The sequence below is a fragment of the Anoplophora glabripennis genome, unplaced genomic scaffold (genome assembly GCF_000390285.2).
Source record: "Anoplophora glabripennis isolate ALB-LARVAE unplaced genomic scaffold, Agla_2.0 scaffold865, whole genome shotgun sequence".
In the NCBI taxonomy this organism is placed as follows: domain Eukaryota; kingdom Metazoa; phylum Arthropoda; class Insecta; order Coleoptera; family Cerambycidae; genus Anoplophora; species Anoplophora glabripennis.
In genome coordinates, this window is record NW_019416942.1 from 68,892 (window position 1) to 92,457 (window position 23,566).

The 23,566-nt window shown below is 30.2% G+C and overlaps 1 protein-coding gene across 2 annotated transcripts in view; it reads right to left on the minus strand.

Annotated features, from left to right (window-relative positions):
* The window catches only part of LOC108914318 (PDZ and LIM domain protein 3), a 39,628-nt gene that overhangs the window by 2,272 nt on the left and 13,790 nt on the right, over positions 1-23,566 (minus strand). Inside the window, exons 5-8 of one of the 2 annotated variants that reach the window (XM_018720098.2) lie at positions 10,298-10,444; positions 6,683-6,733; positions 4,352-4,440; positions 2,387-2,534 (exon numbers count right to left, since the gene is read on the minus strand). In XM_018720098.2, the coding sequence (XP_018575614.1) occupies positions 2,387-2,534; positions 4,352-4,440; positions 6,683-6,733; positions 10,298-10,444 (435 nt within the window). The remainder of the gene's footprint in view (positions 1-2,386; positions 2,535-4,351; positions 4,441-6,682; positions 6,734-10,297; positions 10,445-23,566) is intronic. The other variant, XM_018720100.2, reaches the window with a different exon arrangement.

Consider the following 23,566-nt stretch of genomic DNA (forward strand, 5'->3'; position numbering starts at 1 on the left):
AAATTTAGACATTTTTCAAAAGTTTATTGCAAAATTTGATGCGATAGAGTATTTTGGAGTTAAGATGGTTTTAGCAAAAAAATTTACCTATCCATCTAACATAACCTCGAATATGTCAAAAAATCACGACTTAAAATTTTGTAAACAATTTTCTAATTAATTTATGTGATACATAAATTTTAAAATATCTCAGGACAAAAGTTTTAAGAAATTACGAAATTACGAAATCTGGGGAACAATGTTTTCAGTAGAGTTTTTAGTAGAATATTTTTACTATGTGCTCAAACGAGTAGAAAGGCCAGGAAATATAGAGTTGGATGCCACTTTTTGTTTCGGCAAGCTGAATTTATCACTATAGATGATAAATATTATGTAAAATAACATATTAGTTTCCACAGTCATAAAAATGGGGGGAAGATTGTTTACAGGATGGTTAATTGTATAATTTTTACGTAAATTCACGTTTTTCGCTTATAACTTTTTTCCGTTCATTTCCACGAGAAAACAGTAAAAGTACTTTTATTTTTCGTCTTCAATAGACCTACAAAACTAACCCTCGATCGTAAAAAAATATTGATTAGATCAAATGTTATAAACAGAAGAAGTTTATTTATGACTTTTGAAATAAACATTTTTATAAACTGCGTTTTGGCATCGCATCCTCTCATTCCTTATCACTGTCTAATAACTCTCACGAAATCTGGAATCGGTAAGTTGTCTTATAAACAAATTAACTAATTATTAATCTGGACGATCCCGAGCATCTTCCACAATAGCACTGATTTTTTTCATAGTAGATTTCATAATAATACATTGAAATCTATCATTTTTTTGTTAATTTCAAATTTGCAACCTGTAAAGTTTTTTATTTTTTGGCCTTAGTTGCAAAATGAAATATACGACACACCCGCGTGATATATTGACATATTCGGAAAGCTAATGAAAAGATCTTTAAGTTAAAAAAAAATCGTCAAGATTCGTTGAAAAACAACGGAGTTACAGACTATCAAATATATTATTTTCAAGCGAATTTCGCTTTTTTAACGGCAGGACTATGAATATTATCGTCATTTTCTTTGGACACTCGCTGTTGTTCGCTTCTCCCATCCCACCCTTCCGCCGCGACCCACTGACTTTTGACAATATTTCTTATGCACATCCACAAATAAAATATTTTTATCTGGGAATGTACTCGGGTTGCCGGTTATGACAGTATTTTTTTTTGCTGCTACCAAATTAATTTGTTTAACAATCGGCCGTCAACTTTGACAGTCTGTAACTGTTTTTCAACGAATCATGACATTTTTTTTTAATTTAAAGCTTTTTTCATAAGCTTTCCGAATATGTAATAATATATAACTATACCACGCGCGTGCGTCGTCATTTTGCAACTAAGGCTAAAAAATAAAAAAACTTTCCAGGTTGCAAATTTGAAATTTAAAAAAAATTGATAAATTTCAATGTGTTATTAAGAAATCTACCATGAAAAAAATCAGTGCGATTGTGGAAGATGTTCGGAATCGTCCAGACTAATAATTAGTTAATTTGTTTACCGATTCCAGATTTCGTGTGAGTTATTAGACAGTGATAAGGAATGAGAGGATGCGATGCCAAAACGTTCTGGTAATAATAATGCAGTTTATAAATGTTTAATGCAAAAGTCATAAATAATTTTTTTCTATTTATAACTTTTGATCTAATCAATATTTTTTGACGCTCGAGGGCTAGTTTCGTAGGCCTTGAAGACGAAAAAAAAGTACTTTACTGTTTTCTCGTGGAAATGAACGGAAATAAGTTATAAGCGAAAAACGTGAATTTGCGTAAAAATTATACAATTAACCAGCCTGTAAACAAACTTCCCCCCATTTTTATGACTGTGGAAACTAATATGTTATTGTACACAATATTTAGCATCTATAATGATAAATTCAGCTTGCCGAAACAAAAAGTCGCGAAATGGTAATTTTCCATCTCTTTTTCCTGGCCTAAGAAGTTACACTTAAGATTTCAAAAGCTGAAATTAACAAAAATTAGTGAATGACATTCAAATCAACGTTGATTTGTATTAGTAAGTAAATAATAAAACACACAAACTAAGATACGGATCCTAATTAAAAAAAAACAACGCAGTTTTTTTTTATATTTTGGTTGTTTGCAATGCAATGTATATTTTTATCTGCACACGTAATAACTTGACGTTAACAAGCAACTGCAGAGTTGTATGGTGTTTAAAATAAGTATTTCATCTTTCACTATTTACTGTTTTAGAAACCGCCTTGAAAAATTTGATGTGTTAGTAAACAGAGCATGCATCTTACGCTATTTATATCTAAAGCAGGGCAAAACGTACTTGGCGAAGCTAACGAAGCTAATAATTGTTGTTTACCTTGGCGGGAATAGCTTTGTTAGGTGCATAAATTTTACTTTGAGGAGGAACAGCCACTTCTTGCACGTGGTCGCCCAGTGAGTCCTCCTGGAGAGCCTTGTAGGTCTCGCTATCTGCTGGATTGAATTTTACCTGTCTACGAACTTGTCTAAAAAACATAACCACGTTTGTTACAGCCACCGGCACACGATCTTTGGTTGCTTAAAATATTTTTTGAGAAAAATTCATAAGGAACAGAATTCAAAGTACTTGATTTGATGAAATCAAGTCAAGTTAGAATCGGAAGTCAAGAACGTACTTGAAAAATTGAAAGTTTTTCAAGATTATATGATTCTTTGTTCAATTTTGTATACATCTTGTATTAATAAGTCGCAGTCAGACTTATGAAATAATGTTTTTATATAAAGGATATTATAAAAGTAAAAAAATATAAGCTATTGTGGATAAAACCATAAATTGTATAAATATATTAACCCTAACAAAATAAAAATGAATGATTTTATCTTTTTCTTTCCTAAACTATAATTGCTCAAGGCTGTACTCTTTGTTATATTGTAGAATAAGTTCTGTTTATTACAAAATTCACTTGAAAAACTGATCACAGTGAGAATAAACGTTTTTGTTGATGCAGAAAATCTAACGTTGCCAATATTTTATTTATAATGTTTACGTGGTATTCCCACATTCTATTTTTAGACAGATAATCGCCCGCTCCATAAAATTTTCCACAATTTTCATATATTTTGGTAGAGTATTTTGTTTCTGGAATATATACCCGTATATTCTCAGCCTCGTCATAAATTTAAACAAACGCTACTTTTATTACAAGGAATGTTTATTTATTGGACCCAATTTTCTCACTAAGTTTGCTTCTAAAGTTCTTTTTTCTTTGATAGGTTGGTTTCATAAGCTACCGTATATACTAGTACAGATGGGTAAGTTAGTTTATTTAGATAATGTAAGTAAAAAGGTAAACTCATTGGTATATAATTAGCTACTTAAATTCTTAACAATAAGTCTTAAGCACAGTTGCATCAGACGTTACTTCTACAGATAATATTCCTTTGCTGTAGTAATATTTGGGGTAAACTTTGCTTCTGTTAAAAAATATGTATTTGAAACCGTAGTTATTGTTTCTCTTATAATATTGGCGCATTCACCATTTCATCATATGAAACGTAAAAAGGCAGTGGAATACTGTTTTTATGAAATTATTTTGTTCATTCAAAATTTCGACATTTTTTTTGCATTCTTCAATGTCAAAGAAGTTTAATTTAATCGCGACTTCTTTTAATTCTCCTTTAATACAGTATTACATCTTTACGTCTTTGAATGTTAAATACATAATAAATCTAATAAAATAGTTATCTCTAGTAATAGAAAGTCACTACCAGTTAGTGACGTACCTATACTGAAGCATATTGTTTTGGTTAGGCAAAAATAGTTTCATAAAAACAACCTGACTGATCCTTTTGTTTTTACATTCTTTCACAGGCAATGAAACACACAACTAAATAGTGCACAATTAAAATGATGCTACAAATAAATAATTTTAGATAATAGTTTCTTTTACTATGAGTATATTTAAAAAATGAAATTTCGAGTCGTTTCAATAATTTTTAGAAGACTATAAGGTAGATCTTTGCTTATATCTATAAAATGTTACATATTTCATGAAAATTTTGATAGGCGGATTTAAACAACTATTTCTAAAAGTAAATGAGATATGTCCAAAAGAAGGCAGACAAATGAACTATCAATTTACACCACGCTGTTAAGTCTCTGTCGAGTATAAATTTACTAATAAAATATTTTTAAAAAATAGTTTCAAAATTCTAAATATACATATTTTATACAGCTTTGTAATACGAGTACCTCTCATTTTTCAATAGAAAAAATAATTAACACAAATGTAAATGTGGAATATCATTATAAATCTAGTGTGCATTTCTAAATATTACTTACGGTTGTAGTCCTGTCTGTTTATGAATTGTGTCAACTACATTCGGCTCACTGTATAGATTAATGGGAGAGTTGAACTGTTTGTGGACCAGCTATAATAAAGAACAATAAGAAACTAAACTTTCGAAAAATTGCCATACGTACACGTAATATTCATTTGAATGTTTTGCAGCACAACGTTATTTAAAAATGCACTTGTAACTAACATTTTGAATATTGATTCATATTTTATAATAACGAAAAAATGATGGTAAGATCTTGAGTTTTTAGATATTTTACATTAAATTAATTTCAACAGACCTCAGTACTTTCAAACATACTGCAATGGAACATTTTCAAATGAACATACGGTATTTATTTATTTAAGAAATACGACTAAAATACTTGAGAAAATTGGCAGCATTTAATAGATCTGGCAGGAATATTTTTATTGCTTCAATATCTAAAATAACAAGTGGTGTTAACTGTTTCAAGTACTTAAAGTTTCACTCGATATATTCACAAGCTAAAATATTATTGGTATAGGTATTCGAGAAGTATATTGGTAAATTTCATTGTTCTTTTGATTTGTGAAGATGTGGTCGAGAACCTTATGTAAAACCAAAAATTGTTTAGATTTTAACTTGTGAACAATATTTATTAAACCCCACGAATAAAAAGTATACACACTTCTGAAATCGAATAATAGTTTTGCATTTTTTAAGTTATTTAATATAATCGCGTTTGAAATCAATATATTCGAATTTAAAAGGTGCCTTCCAAAGTAAACAGAACTTTTTAAAAATAGGTATTTCTAGTGAAGCCATCTATTGACAATTACATGCGTTGGAAAGGTAGATCCCTCACTGATTAACTATCAAAATGTCATGACATTTGGACGATTAGAAGCGGATTTATTGCGTCTGTAGTGACAGTATGTTTGTGTCATCGGTACAAAAATGAGCATCGAACAAAGAGCTAATATAAGTTTCGTTTTAAACTTGGTAAAACTTTTACCGAAACGTTTCAATTGATGAACCAAGTTTATGGTCATTGTTATTCCGTGGCTCATATTTTTAAAAATGGTCGTGAGGACATAAATTATGAGCAACATGTTGGCCAATCGAAATCCGTAATAACCGCAGATTCCATCAAAACTGTGCCTGAATCTCCATTGATATTCATGAAATTGGAATTGAGTATCTTACAAACATAAAATCGCTTTTTGGCAGAACATTTGGGCTACCGAAAAGTGTGTGCACGGTTTGTTTCGCACAAGTTGACTGACGACCAAAAATTGCTCAGAATTCAACATTTGAAGGACATCATCAAGGAGATCAGAAAGGACAAAAGCTTCCTTTACAACATTGAGACTGGCGATGAAACGTAGTGTTTTCAATATGATCCAGAAACCAAGCGCCAAAGTGCCGAGTGGAAGACGCCAGAGGAACCAAAACCCAAAAAATCTGGAAGCCAAAAGTGAAGACAATGTTGATTTACCTTTTCGATTCCAAGGTGATTGTCTACAAAGAGTTCGTTCCACCGGGCCAAACCGTTAATGCACAATTCTATCTTGGCGTTTTGAAGTGTTTGGTGCAACGTATTCGTCCTATTCGGCCAGAATATCCCGCAGCGGAAAGTTGGCTTTTGTTGCACGATAATGCGCCATCTCATTGATCGCACTTGTAACCGATTTTTTGACTAAAAATCGCATTTTAACTGTCAACCACTCCCCTTATTCGCCTGATTTGGAATCGTGTGCCTTTTACCTTTCGGAAAAATTCATTTAACCATGAAAGGAAAGAGTTTTGTGGGCATAGAAGCCATCCAAAAGGCTTGTACGCCCACAAATTAGCTGTATTCATTCGGAAGGGACTAGTTTGAAGGTCCTGTTTACTTATACACCTTGTATTACAAAGTATTAATTATATTTTAGTAACCATTTCAATTATAAAGTTTGTAATAATTTTGTTCTCTAATAATAATAATAATTTTGTTAAAAATTGGAAATGGAACTTTTATTCTTGCATGTATACTTTTTATTCAAAACTTCAAATACAATACATTCTTTTAGTGGCATGCAACTCCAAACCCTGTTACAAGTTACAACATGTATGTATTGGTGTAGGTTTGTTTGTGTCAACTATATACTGTACTTATTTTTTTGTGTGTAGTGAAAGTTGTTATTCTTGAGAAGAGAAAATTAAAGTATGTTCAAAGTATTTAACAGATCAATGATATTTTCCATGACTGTGTTAAAAAGAAAAGTGGAAAAAGTATTTATGTGTCTTTAACAGCAAAATAAACCTGTCTTTAAGGTTCTTCAAAACACAACACGTATGAACAGATAACAACCTGTTTATTTGGATCACCGGTCGATATTCTTTCTAACACTGAGCTGGCTACCTGTTAAATATAAGTATTTTTCAGAGAAAAAATTATTGCAAAAAATGTTTAAAATAGTTTATAAGTTCAGTTAAATAATTTTTATACAAAAAAAAAAAATTTTATCACAATTATTTACGGATAATAGTTGACATTGGATTAAAGTAAAAAAATATGTCTAGTTATCGTATATATCATTACACTGAAAAAAAATATTATCTTGAATAAAAAACTTGTAGATTTATTTTATAAAACTGAATTAAGTAGGTAAAATACCTTGGTTTAAATTAATATTTATTTGATCTCATTATACAGGGTGGTCCGAAATTTATGCAGGAAACTTCGAGGGCAGATAGATCTCTTTAAAATAATATGTGCTTGCCTTATAAACATTGGTCTGGAACAGCCCCGTTTTAGAGATACAGGGTGTTGAAGTTGTTAAAAAAAAATTTTTTTGTTTATATCTGTTTAAATTTGATACAGATAATGTATGGCAATAGGCCTTATATTTCCTAAAATATGGGCTTTAAAAGTTCAACCAATGGTGTACAACTGGACAAGGGTCACCTCTTTTTTTTACAAAAAAAAACTACGCCACTGCATTTTTTACAAGTCATTATAACTGATTTATATTCTAATGCACAAAATATGTAAAAAGGTGACTTTAATTTTTTCGCTAAGATTCGGTGTTCTCAAGTTATTCATACCAATACAATCCCCTTGTGACAGACACTTCTATTACAAGAATATTTATGTTTATGCTTAAAAGTTTATGCTTAAAAAGAGGAACCTACCTCACACCACCTGTGAGGTAGGTTCCTAGCGTGTTTTAGTTTTCCCTGGAGGCCTCTCTTTACAAATAAGAACAATTTAAATCAAAATGATAGTAAAAATATATTTACCAAGCAACAGCAACTAAACAAGAAACAAAACTAACGTTACGTATTTACAACAACTGTTCAAAATGCGAACAACCCACATTTTAATAACCAACTTTAACACCCTGTATCTCTAAAAAGAGGGCCTAGACCTCTGTTTATAAGGCAAACATATTATTTTAAAGAGATTTATCTGGCCTCGAAGTTTTCTGCATAAAATTCGTACCACCCTGTATACCTACAAAAGACTGACTGAAGATAATAGTTTTTTGAGTGTACTTACAAAAATTAATTTTCTACTATACACACTCCCGCTGCCAATATCTCCGAAATGAAGAAATTTATTTTAATTTCGGAAATTGGGGTTGTTAGGTCCCTCGAATGGCTTCAAATTGTTAGTAAAAAAAAATTAAATCAAATCTTTCTGTATAGATGGCGTGGCGATACTAAAAAAATTTTCCCTGGAACGTGGAAATACAGTCCATCTGAAAGATCGTTAAATTTCGAGTAATTTTTGTAATATAAAGTTTTTCCCTACTTTTGCTTGAGATATGTCGACTTCAATATGCAATGAATGATATACCAGGAAAATCTATTATTTTATTTAAATCACACGGTGACAAAATATTCTTTTAAAATATTGTTATAATAGCTTTATTCACATCATATACTAACTAACAAACAATAAATATGTAAAAAAAACGAATGATCAATTACAGAAAAAAAAAGTACAATGGTAAATATTATAAGGGTCAGAGACAAACCGCATTTTATCAAATGTTATTAAAAATGCAGTCATAGGTGGGTCATGTCATTTGCTTAAAATAAAACAATGACAGATGACACATATTAGTTTTCCAATAATTACAGTTTTATCAGTTTGCGTCTTTCAATTTAACTATATTAGTTATACGATTTACCAGTGTACAATTTTTTTTCTGTAGTTGATTTGTTTTTTTATAATTAATGTTTGTTAGTTAGTATGTGGTGTGAATAAAGTCATTATAACGATATTTTAAAAGAATATTTTGTCTCGGCGTGATTTAGATAAAGTAATAAATTTTCCTGTTATATCATATATTGCATATTGAAGTCGACATATCTCCAAAACAAGTAAATATAGGGAAAACTTTATATTATAAAAATTACTCAAAATTTAACGATCTTTCAGATGGACTGCATTTCCACATTCCAGAGATCAACAAATTTTTTAGTATCGCCATGCCATCTATACAGAAAGATTCGAACTAACAGTTCTAACTACAATTTGAAGCTATTCGAGGGACCTAACAACCCCAGTTTCCGGAACTAAAATAAATTTCTTCATTTCGGAGATATTGGCAGCGGGAGTGTTAAATGGCACACCCTGTATACGATATTGATAACAAATGGTATGTTCATAAACCAGATGCATCTAAAACACTTGACCAAATCTGAATCTACGGTAAAAATTATCGAAAAAAGTTCCTATAAACAGAAATGCTTCGTTTTTGAGATAAAGAGTGAAAATAAAGTATGAATTTCAAAATAACAAAAAACCGTAGAAGCGTTTTAATTTAAAATATTATCCACAAACATATATGCGTCACAATTTTATATACAAAGGCGTAGTTCTGGGGACTCGCGTGATAATTTTTTTATTAATCATATTCTTCCAAGCTCTTTCAAAGTTGATACCCATTGTTATGAAAAGAAAATAATATGTTTTCTCATTTCATTTCTTTAGGCTGTACCATTTTCGATATAAATGACATCATACCAATTATAGCCAATACATTGAGTTACTTTGTAGCTACGTTATCTATTATTTATTTGGATTTTCTGAACTATCTTTTATGAATTAAAATAGATCATGTCTTTTATCGATATTGGACACCCTATCCCAAAAATGAAACATTTTCGGACATATATATTTATAGCAACTTTTTTTGTTAATTTTCTTTATAGAATCCGCCATTAATGTTTGGCCGTTCGTTTTAGTCACATCCTATGAGTACAAATAAATGCATTCCCTGTATCTTTAGCTTTATTCGCAGCTTTACCCCTGTATCTAAAATAATTAATTAATTCACGACTTCAATTAAAATCGTTTCATTTCAAATGGATCGGTGTTCAAATAATGTAACACAAATAACAAATGTGTACCATCCGAAAATAACATTAAGGTCAAGATAATCTATTTAAATATCTGAGTGGAATTAAGACACACGTACACTCCTTTTCCAATGGTACGTTTTAAATGTAGGTAGATATACTAATGATATAATTTATGGATTAATTACGATCACGAGGCTATTTGTTCATTTTGTGTTAGAAAAATCATATATTTACCCAAACTGACTTTGATACAAAAGGACACAAAAATGAATCGTTTAATTTTATTAAAATGCATGTCGATTTTATATAAAAAAATTAATTATTTCATACTACTTTAATATGGACGATATATAAACTAAATTTAATTCAAATAGTAGTAATGTTTTGAAAAACTGCGCGAAAATCAAGGTAAGGGCTGACGTTTATCCACAAATTATGACGTTTATAGGTCTTCAGGAGCTAGGGGGCATTGCGATCGACGCCCTCAGATCTAACAAATTACCCATTTATCATTATTATTTATTACCTATGCTTTTATTTCAGGGTTACCAACTACAGTATAAATATATTATATTCATTACTTTGGATGCAAAAGAAAACGTTTTACTACCTTCTGTTTTATGAGGTGATCCGTGTCTAGGTGGTGTGGAGGAGCTCTAACAGAAGGATTAGGATGGTGACGGAGATAACTCTCGGTGGGTCCTGGTTCCCGTTTTACTTTGGCACCTGGTAGTACCAAAGGAGTGGTACGGTACGGCTACAACAAAGGTGAAACAACATCAACATTACAAAAGACAAATACAAGGTTAACCAAAACAACAGAGGGAAAAACACCTCCACACTGAAAAGGAAAAGATGTTTTAAATAAACAACCGCTTGCGTAGAAAGATCTGTTAAGGGGTTAATTTTATAAATTTGGTTTTGCTTAACCACAAATAATTCGCATTGAAAAAATAGATAATTGCCAACGCTTATACTACAAGCACAACTTTAACATATGACAACATGTTAACATTTCGACAATCTCGTTGATGGGAATATTTAACCAATTAATGATTTGAAACAACGACTGATCCCCTTGATCCCTTATAACCCCGCAAATGGCCTAGGCGAATGCTTCTACGAGATATTGGTTCGTAATATCGCAATAAAGGCATTGCCAAACAAGCACGATACAAGGAACGCGACTGCTCATTATATGTTTTATGCCTTTATGATATAGTTGTATGTAACACACTTTTGCTAAAATACTTGTGTTATTCCAATTAATAACATGATACGCCTGCAAATTTTAGATTTCTCAAATTGTCGTACAAAAAATAAGCCTCATAATAAAAACGAAATAAAACCTTGTACAAAATATAAATGTTAAATTAAATATTTTTTCACGAGAATTTTTTGGTAATAATCATCATTATTAATATTCAGTTAAAAATAATAATAATTATTATTATAGTGAATTGAATGGCATTGTCAATTGAATTGAATGGTGAATTTGATGGCAAACACCAAAGATAATTTGCAGAAAAAGGAAAATCCGAAATTAACGCGATTCGTGACCATTTCCATCGATTTTCATGAAATGCAATTTAAACTTCTCAAATTCGTTTCGTTTTTATTTCCAAATAAATCAAATCCCCGATGACAGTTAAATCTGACTTATATGTTTATGATAACTAATAAAACAATTAATTACGCGAAAAGCGTTACGCATACAGAAATTGTTTCAAGAGAGAAAAAAACTTGAAAAAGGTCATTGCTTTATATTAAATTAAGAACTGAAATATGAGCATTTTTGCTTAGAGGTGGGGGTAATTTTCTTAGCTCTGAAAATGCAATTACTTCGTTTACTATGTCAAAAAGTGGTATCTAAGCACAATAATTATTAACATACGAAATTTTATTTAAATCGGACAAAGCGTTTTAGTTCTTCTAATAAAAAGAACTAATATTTTTCCTAACGTCATCTAGCGGCTAAACGAGGCAATTTGATATAAAAGTAAAATACCATATTTAAGGTTCCCTACACGCACCTGCCCTGTGTAGATTCATTTACTAATCACCTTGTATAACCAATGTTTTAAATGTTAGAATAGAACTACATGAGAAAAAGAGAAATTGAGAAATAAAAAATTGAGCTTGTGCGGCAACACAGTCTGTTATACTCGTAACAACTTAAACATTTTGGGAAAAGAAATCAGTCGTTAAATATTGATAAATTGTTGGTTGAATATTTTAAATGACGAGGTGAATAACAACAAAATAAATATTAGTAGTATGTCTTACCTACATACTTTCAATCATTTTGACAACTAAAACACACAGTTTTTTTGTAACGTTAACAACTTATCATGTGTTATAATGTTTAGTTTTTTTAGTGGGAGATACTTGTGATTAAACAAAATTTAAATTTATAAATTATAAATTTAACCCATCGAAACCTTAAATTAATCGAAATTTAAACTTTAAATTTCGGTTAACCTTCTGGCTAATGCTTTTTGTGCAAGAGATTATTTATTTATATTTTTTCTTTTTATTTTCAGTGTGACGCAAATTCGTAATTAAATAACAATAATTACAACCATTAACATATACAACATTGCAACGCAGGAAAACTGAGTTTTGATGAATGTTGCAAGATAAATAAATAATCAATATCAAATGTTATTGTTATTATGCAAATATAAGTAGTAGGTATAACAGTATTTAGGCACAGTAACTAATCGTTTGTATTTTGAAATATTCTATAAAAATTGTTCTAATACAAACAAAATCAACATAATAGCCACAAAGCTTCCGGAGACATCGTCAGGCGACTCACAAAAAATACATATTGATATTATTTGGCCTATTTTAAAGCTCTAGTATTCATATTTAAAATCATTCTCTACTAAGCTTTAACAGCGAGAAATATGTAAGAAGTGATCCTTTTTCGAATCAAGTTGATAATAGTAGGTAATTATTTAAATGTATAACCTATTTATATTAATTTTTTGATCGCTTTTTTTTAAACTATTGCATACAGAAAAACTTAGATAACATACGATTTTACAGAAACGAAATAAGATTTTGCAATGTTTTTATATACAGATTCTCGGTACTTCAATTGTTTGTGCTCATAAAATTGTCCTTATAAAATTTTTCGAGGAAAAAATGTTATAGCTGCAAAAAATCTGAAAAAGACTACTTTGATCTGATTTATTTATAACACTTATATTTTACTCAGCTATGAGGACAAGGAAAGAAGCGATCATTGTCGGTAATGCATCGGGAAAATTGTAGAAATAATTAGTTTTATTTAAAATTTGACTTCTTTTAGTCCCTAGCTTCGAAAATTTTCTGCTTCTACTAAATAATGACTTTATACATGGATTGCGCAAAGACAGATACAGTCGTAACAGCTGAAATATATGGGACTAAGTAGAAAGTTCAAATCCCCCAAAAAATGTAGTTTTTCAGATGGGGGTGATAGTCACTGAATACTGTACAACAGAAGTAATATTGAGATAAGCAATCAGTTCGTAATATATCAAATTTTTGGCTGGTATAAAGCTAATTGAATGCTTGACAAATCTAGGAAATCAGAATAACTTTTGGAAGGTACATCAAAAATTAAGTATCAGCCGTAAAATAGCACTACAGTTATACACTTATACATAAAGGTCGTAGGGCCAATATTAATATAGTGGCCGAAGATGTTACAAGTGGGTTGGAAAAACTCCTAAGTAATAATCAAAGGCTAGCATCTCTGGAGGACTTGCTGAATGCATGGGGTACATGTATAATTTTAGGAATGCCAATGCCACACTTGACCCTAAGCTTATAAAATAATTTTAAAATGATATCAGAAAAGAAGGCAGCCGGAATGTATGAAGCTAAGAGAAGGGTACAAGTCCCACTAAGGAATGCATGCCATGAGGTGGTGGTCATGGATACTATGCAGCAAAATTAATAGGAAGGGATATTAAAAACCAAAGAATTACTACCTACTGTGACAGTCACTTAGCGGTAAAGGTGACATTTCATATCAGGTCAAATTCAGGTTGGTATTGAACTGTCTGAAAGCTTCGTTAAGACTAGAAGTCAGAACAACGTGACTCTAGCTTGAGCACAGAAGACCCAATATCCTCTGCGGCTCGAGTATCAAAGTATGAGGGGCAAAAGCAGGCTAATCTACAGACCTACGAGAGCCTGAATCCTTCTGCGGCATTGCTAACTGTATTACTAAGAATATACTAACTATTATAAGAGATACTCATGCAGGAATGAGCAAAAGATAAGACCCGAAAATGATGGCAAGGAACCTGTAGGCAGAGGCAAGCCAAAAAGCCTTTAAACGGTTTATAGAAGTAATTAATGACAGACCTACAGAATCAAAGGCAGCAAGTTAATAAGGATAACAGTAGGATATAATAATACTACATTGCAGACTCAATAATCATTTGAATACAGGACATTGCGATAAATACATTGGACAAAAATACATCAAAATTACAATAATTAAAATAGATACGAATTGCCAATACGACGAATTCCGATGAAAATGTGAGTTCACAGTGAATTCACCTCGGCATTTTTGACTATGTGATCCAAAACTGATGATTGGCCTCCATCACTGGATAACTACTATACTGTAAGTAATATAATTTAACTTTTGGATAAGCTCGGAAAGATAGTAGTAGTAAAGACAGTAAGACTTTATAGAAACATAGAAACAAATAAATAAAGAATATAATCATTGAAAATATCTTGTCACATGCATAAGTTAGAAAATACGTGTGTAATTGGGAAAAAAATTTTGAAACGTCATAGCCCGTAGGCCAAAATGGAATTTTAAGTCAAACACTTATACTTGTATAATACAAGTCATAAAGATCCTCGCTTAAGGTTTCCTATTTGCTCTTTCCTTTTTAATGTAATGGAGGGCAACCGTCAGTTCAGGGTCACCCTGTACCAAGAATCGCATATACGATTCTTGACCCTGTACCACACTACAAGAACATTAAAGTAACATACTGTATAGATTTACGGTAATATCCCTCGTTTGGTATATATACCTTATAAGTTTGGTTACAACAATAAAATTCTGAATTAAGATTTCAATAATTTATTAAATATATTCGTATATCTGTTATATGACTTACGTACTTGTCCAAAAAATAAATGCGTTGGAACACGATGTATATAAAAATACTCCTCCGCAATGCGCAAGAGGAAGCAACAGCTACATTAAACTATATTTAACGCTTTTACAGTACAATACATTGTACAAAACAATCAAAACTGAAATGCGTATAAGATTTTGCTATGTTGAAAATTTAACCACATGACTAATATATTTACAAAGCAAATAGAACAAAATATAGTCCCAGTGGCTATACCGAGCGGTCGTTTTTTCGAGCCTCACCATTGGCGTTTCTGTATCTTAAGAGATACAATGTCGGTCAAATTAGGGAAAAGTTTAAAGGGAAATTTACCTAATTTTTTTCGTTTTGAAATGAACTTTTAAAACTGATAATTGTAAGTCGGAATAGCCGTAGCGTCTGCCAGGGTGGAGAAGCGATATGCAACGTTTGTTTTGCTTATGGGCGTGAAATTGAATTTTTGCTTTTTTTAATCAGGATTTTCCTATTAGTTAACAGTTCAGTTAAATTTTCATTGACATAACAAAGTTTTAATAGTTAAAAATGCAATTTTTGCATGGAACAAAGGCAGATATTCATATTAATTAATTAATGAAACAATACCTACATTGCATTTTTAGTTTGGTAAAAAATTGATAATTTTGTATTTTGACAAAAACAAAAAACGTCGTAAAAAATGCACTGAAATATAAAATATAAAATCCCGTATCGCACCAATAAGAAAAACGGAAATTGCTTCTCGTTTCTCAGTCGTGAAAGACGCTACTGCCAATACGACATATTTGAATTACCCATAAAAGTGTCCTAACAAAATCTAAATTTTCAGTTTTTTGCTTCAAAATGAAAACGTGTCAAATTTCTCTTCAGCCAGTTATTCATAATCAAATTCAGCAACCTTTACCCTAATTTGACCGATCTTGTATCTCTTAAGATAACGGAGATGCCAATGGTGCAAATGAAAAAACGAGTACCCTGTATAGGCAGAATAATTATTTTATAACTAGTTTATAAGATATATGACTAATGAGGCTAAATAATGACTTGATTATTGATACTACTACATTGTGCAGTCCGAATCTTAGTTTTATGTATGAGTGTATCTCTTTGATTAATTAATAATTTGAAATACATTTTTCATTGAAGTTATTTTCAATGAAAAAAATTTCGTAAATCGTAAATTATCTACTCTTTTATACCAAATATCAAATTCAGCCACGACCAATTAACTACATAAAACAATTCTGAATTTTAAGTTACTTTTTCAAGTCTTTCTTTTAAAACAGAATTAATAGAAATTTGAAATTTAAAGATATTAAATTTTATATGCTTGAAACACAAAACTTTTAGAGAAAATCAAATTTTTAAATGTCAAAAATATTGCCAATTTAATCAAATTAATACGAATAATTATTTTTTTATTATTTTTATTATTTTTTTTATCCAACTCTTTGTCACCCTTTATCAATTAAAAAATAATAATAATTTGGAATACACACTTTATTTACAATTTTATTTAATGTTTAAAACATGCTTACTTTTTTAAAGCTAAAGCATGTGGGGATACAATTTGGATGAAGTTCCCTTGACTCCTCTTTTAAAGTCTGACGCTGACAGTAGCAGTCATTAATAAAAAGCAGTGGCATATGTTGAATGAAAGAAACCGTCGCAGTCTTGACAATGGGAAAAGCTCTGACAGAAATCCATGTAAATTTTCAGGTGGGATGGTCACCTTAAACTTGCAGCATAGCATTTAAAACGTTTTTTGCATTGCTAAGATTAGAGCGGATTTCGTAACGGAGTTATTTCGAGAATATTGCGTCTCTTGACGAGCACTCAAAAATCCTGTCCAACGCTTTATGATAGTCCATTAATTAAAGCGACCAAGAATTAATCTTGGTGCAATTTGATAGTGATACGTAATTTAAAGTACTTTATAATTGCAGCGAAAATAGATGCATGGTGCTATATTTTGTATGACGAACGGGATAACCTAGATTTAAAATAACTTGTATTTTAAATATTAAGAAATATTTGACTAATTTCTTGGACATTTATTTTGAAATAATTTACAGTGGTGTATTTAATACATTTTTTGTTTTTTATAGATGAATAATTATACGTATTTTATAATAAATTAATCAACAAATAAAATCAAACAGCTGTCTTTTTATAAAGGCAATAAAATAATGGAAACAAATTGTAGTATCCTTAGTGACCTTGAAGAAATTTTGTAGTTTCATCTCAATTAATCAGACAAAAGAGTATTTATGTATTTAAATGATTTATGTAACAATTTTTTTAAATGTGTAGGCAAGCCATACTTTTGCTTAAATGACTCAAAAACAATTTGTTTTATAACTAACTATATTTTAGAAGCGGTTGGCAACAGAGTGATAAACTCGATTGTATTGACATAAGTCACATATTTTGAGTATGTATTTATATTTTGGTACGTTAATTTTTTATATTTAAACTTCAATAATAGGTTGAATTTTAGATACATTTCAAATTAAAAAAATCTTCGAAAAGCAATTGACAGATTTTCTCAATTCCGGAGATTAAAATTTTCCTTCGGATAATTTTCTATATTTATTTGAAATTAATTGACAATTAATAGCCTTTAATAAAATATATTTCGTCTATATCAAGATCTGTAGCCTCTGTAGTAGCAATACAGGTACATACACAGTATATATTTATTCCTGAAAACTTTAAAAAGTTTTAAACTTTTACTGTTTCTACATCTTCATTTACTTTAAGTAGGTAAGTTTTAAACATTCTTTCAATATATTTTTAAAGTTAATTAAGAACAATAATTCTTTTGATACCCTGATTTTTTTAATTTTGCTTTTATATATTAGTTGCACTGGATTTGTTTGTAACTGAACATAATATATTTTTAAGAAAATATTAATTATATTATAAACAGAGTTTACAGTAAACAAAATACAAGGCAAAAATAAATTTAATGACGTCAAAAGTTGGCGTTGTCTCTGAAAATATCTATGCATTCTGTTTTCAGTATAATGTATGATGTAAAATACATTAGGTAAAAGAATTATATAATTTATAAAAAAGTTAAATTTTCTATGTCGATGAACTTATGCACATACTGAAGACCTATTGATATTTCTGCGGTTTCAATGCAGATTCAATAGTATAGCCGTTCTAAATATAAAAATGTTTATTTTATAGTCAACGGGATGGTGTGGTATAAAGCAAGGAATTCTGAGAATGACTGAATAATGAAATAAGGGTCATTATTGTGTTTAGGCAAGCTCTTTTCGGTGTAGCTATGGCCATGTGAAGAAGCCAAGTATACTATAAATCAAGAACCCTATCAGATAAACTGCTATATTTATTCTAGAAAATGGGTAGGCAAATAACATACAATAGCTTCAAAAATTTATCGAAAATCTTAGCTGTGGTTATATTTAATTTGGAAACGAAAAATATACGTCTTCTGGAGGACAGATTATAATATTTTCTTACCCACATTTTAGCCGCTTCATCTTGTGCATCTTGGAAATGGTCTCTAGAGTAGTTCCTAGAGAGAAGCATATTTTTAACTTTTCACAGCACACTTTGCTTAAGGAGTACCTGATTTCAACTGAACCGACACATAATTTCGCGAAAAATGTCCCCACCATCATGTGGGAAAGACGTAAGTTGGCTTCTTTTTAGATTCAGGCATTTCAGCACATTATGTCATGTAAACAAACTTAATATCGCGGTGAACCTGAAATATATCAAAAATACTGACAACTTAATTACATGTATTAAACAAATTTCATGTAATTTTTTTTATAATAGTACTTAATTCCGTTTCTTGAAGATGATTAAAAATATCTTGTCTATATATTTAGGTTTATTAATTAATAGTTCAGCTAATCACAATTCGATGGTTTTGCGTTTTTGGTAAGTTGCCAAGTTTTTGCCCACTTTTTTTAAATAAAACTTACAGTTTGATATGTCTCTCAGTAAGGTCCACGTAAGCAATGAAGACATCTCAGTTAATTATGAGCTGTTGCAGCTAATACCAGAATCGCTATGATCGCTTCAGAAAAGTATTACTAGCATCATAGAAAGAGAGCTTTAGGCCCATGTGACAAAAGATACCTGCCTTACTTTCCTCATTTTTTTCTTTTGTGTGTGCGAGAATTTTAGAAACAGTTTTTCACTGCATATCACCTATCTTCTACTTAATAAGCAAAAGCATGTGCCTAAAACATACTATTGAGAAAAAAAAACTAGAGTGAAATTTTCGACATGTTTACGAAAAAAATATAAAAGAAGAAAATTTGAATTTAAGTACTTTAACAGAATTGTACAGAAAAATCTAATTGTCCGTTCAAAAACTGAGAAATTGTGTAATAGATTATTTATACTACATGAAAGCTATGTTCTATCATAATAAATGTTCGAACAAAATATCATAAACCTTACAAAAATATGCAAATCAAGGTTTCCCTCATAAATCAAACGTGTTTCGTATCTTTCCATATGTATTGTATATATTTCCGTAGCACATGCCCGTTACATGTGAAAAAATAACCATATCAATCAAATACTACTTTTGAAATTTTCACACTACTGGAAAAAATTAAGGGAACAAAAATATTTCATAAATTAGCTTGTTCAGTCAGCTTGGTTTCGGAGATATTGATGGTTGACTGGAAAATCACAATTTTGTCTTTAACCATCGATATCTCAGCAACAAATTATTGCACAGTAAGGCCAAAGGCAGTTTTGAAAAGTTGAATAAATTATCTACAAGGACAAGGTTTTCGAGGAAAGTTTTTTTTTCATTCTTGTCATTAATTTGAAAAAAGACATTTTACGTTTTTTTAGAAAATCTACCACTAATTTACAAATATTCCTAAAAAGACTAATGTTGAGAGAAATTATAACTCAATAGAACACGTTTATTGCTCCTAAAGATTACGTAACCATTATTCTCTCCATTTCCATTTCCATATTTGGATTGGACTTTTGTCATGTAGACATAGACATTGTGTACATTCATGTTTGAAATAAACTTCATTTTTCTCGAAAATTTTGTAGTATACTTTAGAGTTTACAAAACCGTTTAGAAATGTAACAAATTTTGACTTTAAAATATTTTTTTTTCGGTTGTACCTGTATCGACGACACTGCTTTTCAAAAATAAACCGTTTATACATTATTCTTAACGCACAGTTGATGTTTACTCGTGTACAAATTTTGACATTTTTATCTTTAGCCGATTTAAAGATAATTAAGGAAAACCATTTGGAAACTTCAACACACTGTATCTCGAAAACAGGGCGTCTAAGAAAAAAAAAACGTTACAAAAACTACCCCCATTATTTTCTCATGAGGAACTTGCACACATGAACGGGACACCCTGTGGAATTAGAACATGCCATCAAAAAAAAAATTAAACATCATTTTAAAAAGTTATTCTCGAAAAATGTATTTTCGAGAAATAAAACAAATTTTGTAGAAAATGATATATATTGGTGAAACTCGAAGTTAAACGAATGAATGACCACAGAATCATTTTTTGCAAAAAAAATCAAGTTGTTTGTTCTCAGAAAATCGTTTTCTTGGACATATATTTTTTAAATCGAAGTATACAATTATTGTTTTTTAGATTCCACATTCTGATTCCGCGAGACACTTATACATACACATGCCTACACTTTGTCCCATTCAAATATCTTAATGGCAAAGAAAATCATAAAAAAGACGATTATGAATCAAATTCTACAGGGAATGTTTCGAAGATACAAGCCCAAAGTTTATATTTTTTGACAGAACATTCTGCATATTTTTAAATATTTGAACAGAGCGCTTCCTTAACATAACAGTGATATAAGTTTGATAGGTCTATCTCTTATAAATAAGCGAGGTATAGCCAAAAGAGTATAAAGAGTTTATAGTTAAAATATTTTTTCAGCCATATTATAAGAAATGGATATATCGAACGTATATCATTGTAATCCTGAAAAAGCGTTCCGTCTAAATGTGTAAAAATACATACGGTGTTTTGTTTAAAGAAAACATAAATGTAACATTCAACTACAGTTTTGCAATCACAAGAAAATTTTGCACAACTTTGGCCCGTACAAATTTTCTCTAAATAAGAAAGCAACAAAGATAAAGTCGATATAATGTCTCAGAATCAGAATCAGAATCTTCTCTAATTTTTTTGGGGAGGTACGATTCAAATGATTTTTTTTAAAATGTAGTGGCTTTTTGGATGTACTTGCTGAACAACTACAAGCGTTAATCAATATCGCTGAAGATATTATCAATACATATTGCAGAATAATCGTTTTAACGGACAAAAATTTAAATTTCAGTTTAAAAATCTAAAAGGATTTGGCCTGATATGATTATGATTGATAAATCGTAGAGTCTGAATATAAATTATTTTTATAATTTTAGGCAGAAATTTTTACGAATTAGGCCTACAAGCAGACTCTACCACTGTATTTGTCATTTGTAATTGGTACTATTAGGAAATGATCAGGAATTAGAAAGTTTTCATTTTCAGGAATTTACAGAGCTAAAATTTTAAAAACAAACAACACAAACTTAAAAACTGCAGAATCTGTGTGAAAAAAATATTTTGCACTATAAATTGATGAAATTTGAGACAGAGATTTTAAGTGATGCTGTGCAGATTTAATCTTCGTAAAAATCACAAAAAAAATCGCAAAGGTCACAAATTGCCAAATAGATCATAGCGATTGGTTTGAAAACTATATGTAGAACGTGACTGTACATACATACAAAAAACTTATATAGATTCGTGTGCCCAACAAATCCTAATCGAAATGTCCTAAACGTGATGTAAGTTTTAGAAAATGATATGTGATATATTTTGACCTCAGCTGCTCTGCCATATTTTGATCTAATTTTTAAATAGGAACAGAGGGTACTAAAAATGAATACTGTATCAAACTGCTTTAGGGAAAACATGTGGAAGTAAAACGTAGGATTACTACTACATTTCAGGGAAAATTCATTTTCGAACGATTCAGTCTATTGATCCTCCGATGATACATTCTAGTGTTACAGAGGCGTAAGTATATTTATAAATTTGTATATCACATAGTATACGTAGACGAGGTCAATACTGACGTTGCCAAGTATCGAAACTTGATATTACTCACTGGTTCTCGTAGGCGAGTACCATTTGAAAATATTCATCTAGAAAAAATATCATTGCATTGTATTTTTTTGAAAATATTCGAAAATGTGAGTGAGTTAGAGTTGTTTACAGTTTAAATATGTTGTTCATGTACTAATTTTGAACCTTGTAAATTGATTTACAAAATCGACCAATTATATTGGTACAAGCAGGTAATTACATATAAAAACTATGATAATCTTCCTAGCTTCAATACATAGATGATGATAGAACTAATATTAACTTATTTGTCACCTTTGGGAATTTTGGGAATTTTGGGAATTAAATCTTTACTACATAAAATTTTAGAATCTTGACTCGTTTTAATTTTGAATATTAAAAAAATAGATTCCTTAAACGTGTTTATTATTATAGTTAATCCGACTGAAGTTGTGGGCAAGTCTATCATGGATTGTGGTTTGCTATTGTCATGATTGATTTTTGCTCTAAAAGTTAGTAGGTTTAACTTTGTTCAATTGTAACAATTACTTGAACAGTCGAAATTAAAAGTTTTAAATTAGCAGCAAACAAAAATCAATGTTATAAATAGGCAGATGGACAAAACAGCCAGCCAGGCAGGTATTCATGAAAGAACTGATTCCATTCAAAAAATTAATTAGATCTAAACATTTGTTTTGTCATTGACTGCTTTCCCGAGCCAACTGAGAGAGAAAGAAGCAGGAAAAATTTTAAAATAGACCATCTGTAAGAATCAACGCGGTCACCATAACCGCAAACTGCCAGTTTTATAATAGTTGACATATAAATTGTAGTCTAGAAGTCTGGTCTGGTGATTGCTTAGAAATGTTTAGATATGTGTCGCATAAATAAATCGTAACTGTTTCCAGGAAGAAAGCCTTGAAATTTTTTGAAATTGTTGAGTCGTTAGCCTTTTGTCTATGATTTTTCCTAAAACGTCTTTAAGCTCTGTTAAAAAAGCAAATTAAAAAAGTTCTGTAAAATTATAGTATTTTTTTATTTGGGACATAATAATTAATAGAATAATGTACTTAAATTTCTTGCATGTTTAAATTATGTATATAGTCCAGACGGTATCTGTTTCAGAGTCCATATTTGGGTGAATCGTATATCCACGGATATTTTTGGCTTTTTGGCTTTAAAATATCACTAGAAATGAAAATTTTTCTATGCGCATAAAAAAAACGTGGGCTTAACTTTTGGCGGCACAATATGTTAAAAAAATTCGAAAAATGTCATATTTTTCTTCCTATTTAATTATGTATCTTTTCAAGAGTTGATTTTAGGCGAAAATGGAAGAGGAAAAAAATGTTTGTAATTAAATTTTTTACAAAATATGACTAGTTACAAATCGAATGAATCATGATTATTATTGTAAAAATCGAAAAAATCGCCAAAAATGGGGTTAAAAAACATTACTTTTTAGGGAATTTTTTTGGGGTCTTTAAATTGGGTATAGGACCTTCATACTTGGCTCAAGAAAACTTCATGTTATGTAGAATCATCACACCAAATTTCATCAAAATCGGTTCGATAGATTTTGCATAATAATTTTGCAATCCAGATTTTGAAAAAA